A 6,454-nucleotide genomic window follows, 5' to 3' on the forward strand; every position below is an offset into this window, starting at 1 on the left:
TACCGATTCAAATGTCCAAGTGCGTTTCAACCATCGATCGACGATCCTACGGCTTCGGCGCGTGTACCGCTTCGCGCTAAAGTGACCCACTCTCCGCCGTAGATCTCTGTGCGGTTCAGGCCGTTGTAACGTCTCTTTTAAACTTTACCGCATCTCTGTAATCTAAACTTGTCGCTGTCTTACTTTTCACCTGCTCCATCCTCCTTTTTAACCCTCCTCTGGCTTGTGGAGAGGGCATTCTGGATAATTCTGGGCTTGGCCCCTTGAGCCGCCGTGTTCCGGCTGGCGAACCCTAGCTTTGCGTGGTTTCATATCCACCCGAACAACGCTCAATTTCCACCAAAAGTTCGCGTTTTTACTCTGTTTTCAGCAATACTCCGACAGTTCCTAGGCTAGACTAGAAGAACGCCCGTGCGTTGCAACGGGGCCACATTAACTTTAAGAGTTCAATATTACGACATTGGCGACCTTTTTTACCATCAAATCCTCACACACACAGACACACACTCTCCCTCCGTCTTCCTCACTCTCTATCCCCCTCTCCCTCTCTCTCTAACACACACACATATCCATCTTATTGGGTACGGGACCATAATCCATCTATTTCACACATACACGCTAGTGCATAATAATATGGATTATGTGCATTATATTTGCCACCAGAACTGAGGGAATTAATTTCATGTAAATCGACCAGCCACAACTCCAAGAATACGCGGACGAGGTGGCTCGGGTCGGCGTCGGCGCCGTCCAGCGCGGGCCACGGGCCCGCTTCCAAGTGCACGTGCAATGCATGTCTTCACAAATATTATAACCAGATGTGAGAAATCACATGCATAGAAAAGACATTCTGATAGCAATCCAAATACCATACTCAATTGAATACCTAACCTGGACAATACTCTTATTTCTATGCGCCAAAAAAAATGGAATAGCAAAGCTAAGTATGCCTACATACGCTCAGATTATATATAAGAATCTTGCGTGAACAATTGCAACAAAGCACTAAGCAGCGATAATTTAAATAAAAAATCCATTAACTATGCAGGCAACAGGCTTGTTACAACATAGAGAGATAGGAAAATGTCACCTCCAGTAATGTAGCGCAAAGGAGTGGAACGAAGCATGAATGAGTGGTTGTCTGTTCTTCTCCATGTACATGGATCAGCAGTAGAGGCCAAGTATATAAGTACTTGACCGAACTCCACACTCCACTCTTCGTGTACGGAGAGCCATGTCACCTTCTCGCCGCTGCAGCATGGGAGGACGGCTGGTTCACGTGACCCTCCAGCTGAGGGATCCATGGTGGCTGACCGTCGAGCTCGAGGCAGAGAAGTTGAGGGCAGTAGTGGCGAGATCCATGCCGGCCAACCGGGCGAAGAGGAGGTCGTCGGGGAGGGACACATCGGCAAGATCCGGTCACCACGCGACCTGAAGACCAATAGTGATCTCCACAAGCTGTAGGCCGACGGCGTGCTCCATCCCCTGCGATGGGGTGACCATGGCGGTGGCCACAACTCCTCATGCTCGCCTCGATCTTGGCGACACACCCTGAGTGTAGAAGGCAGCAACGACCTCGACGAAATCATGGCCTCCATCCCGGAACGCAATCATGTCGCTCTAAATAAATGGATTCAATCATGTGATTCTAATTACTTCGGATTGTTATGTGCACACTAAGCGGGGTGCAGTTAGGAAAGAAAATGTTCTCTAATTAAAGTGATTGAGTGATTTAAGGTAAGGTTAATTAATTTAGTTTTGATTTTTAGTGATTGTTAGTAAAGTACGATGCGTTTTTAAAATCTTTTATTTGTTTCCTTAAAATATATTATTTGTTTCCTAAAGAAATTTGCAATAATGGAAGATATCGGTTGATTTGGATAAGTTAGTAAATTTAAATCTGTGATTGCGTGCACGTTTGGAAAGTGCTGATCTCCACAAGCTGTAGGCCGACGGCGTGCTCCAGCCCCTGCAATGAGGTGACCATGGCGGTGGCCACAGCTCCTCATGCTCACCTCGATCTCGGCGACACACCCTGAGTGTAGGAGGCAGCAACGACCTCGACGAAATCATGGCCTCCATCCCGGAACGCAATCATGTCGCTCTAAATGAATGGATTCAATCATGTGACTCTAATTACTTCGGATTGTTATGTGCACACTAAGCGAGGTGCAGTTAGGAAAGAAAATGTTTTCTAATTAAAGTGATTGAGTGATTTAAGGTAAGGTTAATTAATTTAGATTTGATTTTTAGTGATTATTAGTAAAGTATGATGTGTCTTTAAAATCTTTTATTTGTTTCCTTAAAATCTATTATTTGTTTCCTAAAGAAATTTGCAATAATGGAAGGTATCGGTTGATTTGGATAAGTTAGTAAATTTAGATCCGTGATTGCGTGCACGTTTGGAAAGTCCTGATTTGCAAGGAAAGAGCTGAGGGGTAAATAAACCGGTGAATAAGAAACCATCATCGAAAAAAATCTACGACGGTTAACCTACGAAAAAAAACCGGACGAAAGTGGTGGGACGAAAAAAAACCTGGAAGCGAGACTACCAACTGCTCCATTAGGAGTAGAGATCCTGTCATGGGGCACCATTCCTGACAGCACCGACGGTCGCAACTCCACCAGCATGTGGGCAACGGAAGTTAATGTGTACAGTGAATTAGTGAGAACAGAACTCCGCCGTAGGCTCGAACTTAACACAACGTTTTTCAGTAACTAAAGCTAAGGGTGTTCTTTCTAGCCCTGAAGAAGAAAAACTAACCTCCTCCACCTTTCTTTAGTCGAACGACGAAGTAGGGAGTATTTGGGGAAAGAAATTATATACGAGTTTATAAGAGACAAGGCAGAGGGAATCATATAAAGCTGGAAATTACAAGTGATTCGTGCTTCTTTATTTATTTTTTAATCAATCAAAGCCAAAGGCGATTCTTTCTTTCTTTCTTTTTTTTGCAGGGTAAAGCCGAAGGCGATTCTTCCATGATTATCGCTCAATGGTTCTAGATTTCCCTCCTGGGTTTCACCATTCTGGAAGTTCTTGGACCGAAAGTACAAAGGGTAAAAGTTCACAAAAAAACTGCCAAAAAGAACCATGAGTTTCAGGGAAATACAAGTCCAGGAGAGACAAGGCATGGTAACAAGTCAGGCCATCCCACGGAACATTGACACAATGGAGAGCATTCAGGAGAATCCAAGCCTAGCAAACCAGTATTAATACCACAACACATGCGTTTTTCAGGGAGGTTTCTTGCGTTTACAGGCTCCGACATCATACGAGTAGAGAGACCTCGGACAACACTTCATCAGCTAGAGCCATGCATAACAGCTGAATGATACTCTTACGTTTTACAGGAAACCTGGATATATCTGTCTTATTAACAACACTGCGGCAACAGCATTACCACGGACAGCATGAATTTGCATCCGACTGAAGCCCACGGGTGATCATCGATCCGCCCTAGTGCGCCCGGTCACGGAGGACGCCGAGCTCCACCTCGGTCGGGTCAGTTGCCTGGATCTCGTAGTGGAACCCGTCGAGCTCCTGCTTGATGCGGTCCTTGGAGGTGGAGTACAGCATCTTGGCGCGGATGCGGGATGTGTCAGGGGACCTGGTGCAGCAAGTGCATTATATTAGCTATAAATAAGGTGAAGTGAGATCAATGGACAGGGAAGAGAGGATGCATCGGCCATCAGGCCATCAGGCATGTGCAGAAGGTGAACTTTTTTTTATCCATGTATAAGAACACTGCTATCAGACAAGTCAACTTTGATCTTTCCAGAATCACGATATATGGGAGTATATTACACATATGTAAAGTTTGGTGATGAAATAAGTAAACATGTGAGCTATACAAAAATGACAAAATGGTGATTTCCAAACAGTGAACAATGCATGCACTGTTCATCTTTCCAGAATCATGATTTTGTCTTTTTTGTGTAACTCACATGGTTACTTATTTCAGCATCAAAATTTGCACATGTGTAAGACACATCCATATAAATGTGTTGATTTATTTTCAGAATTCAAAATATAGGGCTCCGATGCACCCGTCCTCCAAAGTGACTTTTTTCTATCTGACAAGTCAACTTTCACAATAAAGAACAACAAATTGGCAAAGCATATTTCTGAAGACATGTGGACATACACTGTTGTTCTTTCTCGACAGCTACAAGCATAGGTACCAGGCACAAATAAAATAAGAAAAGGCTACCATTGCTATAGATTCCTCTAGCAATGTCCGTCATGGTTATAAATAAGCTGAAGTGAAATAAAGAGGAAAAAGGGAGTGCATCGGCTATAAAGCAGTGCAAATTGGCAAAGCATATTCTGAAGACAAGTGGACATGCAGTGTTATCTTTTCTGGACAGCTACAAGCATAGATACAAAACAAGAAAAGGCTATCATGGCCATAGATTCCTCTAGCAATACCCGTCCAGTTTCACGATTCAACACTTCATATAGAAAAATATTAAGAAACCCAAAATATATCAGTTTCACGATTCAATACTTCATATAGAAAAATATTAAGAAACCCAAAATATATCAAGTGTAAATTCGTGAGAAGAACTTCAATGACAATTCAACAAGATCTAGTTAGGGTCCATTTTTCAAAAGAAGCTATTTAAGACTAGCTATGCAAACATTAACATATGGATACGTGACTATGAAACTCACCAGGCAATGAAGAAAATCTTGCTTTTCTGCACATTCTCCCCAGTAACAAAGTCAAAATCATAAAGGGCATATCTGCAGTCTTTTTCTGGGAGACAAGCCAGGAAATCATCATAACTCTCAGTTGTAGCCCCTGTCTTCTCCACAACAACCTGTTTTTGCTTTTCTTCGATTTTGAAGATAACATAGCGAAATGCCTTCTTCATCTGAAGCTCCAGGAATGTCTCCCTGATATCAGGAGCAACTCCCATGCCAGAGGATGCATTGGACTGCAAAAAGAACACACATAAGAGAATGATGGAGACCAAAAAATTGACAACAAGCCAAGATGTTTGAGAGTGAGTCGCTGTTCCAGATTATACCATAATTCCAAACAAATACTCCCTCCGTCCAGAAATACTTGTCGCATAAATGGATGAAAATGGATGTATCTAGAATTAAAATACATCTAGATACATTCATTCCAATGACAAGTATTTCCAGACGGAGGGAGTATATATTAAAAGAAAGACTTCATGCTTGGCTGGTAATATTGCCATGGCATTCCAACTGGATATGTGCGACAGTAAAAACAAGTGAATAGCCATTTAATTGTTCAAGAGGTCAAACGAATCAACAGCAACACCTCAGTAATGATAACAGTGCAAACAACCTACTCCCTCCATCCCATAATGTAAAACGCCTTACATTATGGGATGGAGGGAGTAGTTGGTGGTCATGTTGATACAATCATAGTGTTCAAATTAAAATTCAGAAGGTCCGCATGCCTACTTGCAAGACTGGGTTTAAATTCACAAGGGATCAGATTAAGGAAATGATTTGTTTCTGTAAAGGATGACCGGCCTGATCAGAGACCAGGGTAGTGTCCTGGGACGATAAGCTATGCTTTGTTAATGGACATTTCAAAGAAGGTTCTAATAACTTCTGTAGGAAGGCTTTCACCTCCAGTCATGTTCACCTAACCAAGATTACATTCTTTGACACAGAAATATGCAGTAAACAGGAAACAAGGCTCTTAAATTAGTCAGCCTGGTAAACAAATGCGGCTGATTCCACTATAGTATGCCAAAACACAACCAGGGAACCAACTATGTCTGTCTCTCTTTGAACTATTCAACCCAATCCTGGATAAAAACTATCATGGTAAAATTCATGAACCATGTAATGTCAATTGCACGGGTACAAAATGTGACCATAGACAAAAAAGTTCAAATACCAAGTAACAAGCCCAACTACACAGATTAATCTTAAATAACGACCCCAATCTTGCAGAAGATGAATTGTTGAAGGTGTACCCAATCAAGGAATATCCAATATTACCTACCAAACTGAAGCATGAATATGAGTGCTTCCCCCTAAAAATAGGAAACTCGGCTATTTCTCACTCCGAAAGGGAAAAGACTGGTTCAAACATGGCTATCCCTCGACCACCGATGTGGACTCAATTTTCATCAACGACAATGCAAGCATGGTCTACTGATATATGAAAGAATAATGGCCATGTATCCAAGGGGCAACTGACACGCCAAGTGGTCCATGCCCTCCTTAATTTCCATGGCGACATAGATATCGACACCTGGTGCTGATGACATGCAGTACAGATAACTACAGAAAACAGATAAACTACCAGAACAAAAAAAAAAAACAGGCAATCAGCCAAACCCACGCCAAACTAGGCACCTACCGAAACATCCCCAGTCCATCCATCCTCTCTCTACCGCCACCTTCCGCCTACACTCCGCAATCCACACCACCTCGCACTACTCGAAACCCAAAGCGGTT

The 6,454-nt window shown here is 42.7% G+C and overlaps 1 protein-coding gene across 1 annotated transcript; it reads right to left on the reverse strand.

The window, feature by feature from the left end:
- Positions 1 to 3,179: 3,179 nt before the first annotated feature.
- Positions 3,180 to 5,028, reverse strand: LOC119312033 (actin-depolymerizing factor 2-like; the record flags this gene model as incomplete). The annotated part of the gene is made up of 2 exons (XM_037587757.1): positions 3,180 to 3,608; positions 4,676 to 5,028. Coding segments are annotated over 2 exons (504 nt in total), but the record flags the coding sequence as incomplete, so codon positions are not given.
- Between the last annotated feature and the right edge of the window lie 1,426 nt (positions 5,029 to 6,454).

Source organism: Triticum dicoccoides, chromosome 5B, assembly GCF_002162155.2.
Source record: "Triticum dicoccoides isolate Atlit2015 ecotype Zavitan chromosome 5B, WEW_v2.0, whole genome shotgun sequence".
NCBI classification, from domain to species: domain Eukaryota; kingdom Viridiplantae; phylum Streptophyta; class Magnoliopsida; order Poales; family Poaceae; genus Triticum; species Triticum dicoccoides.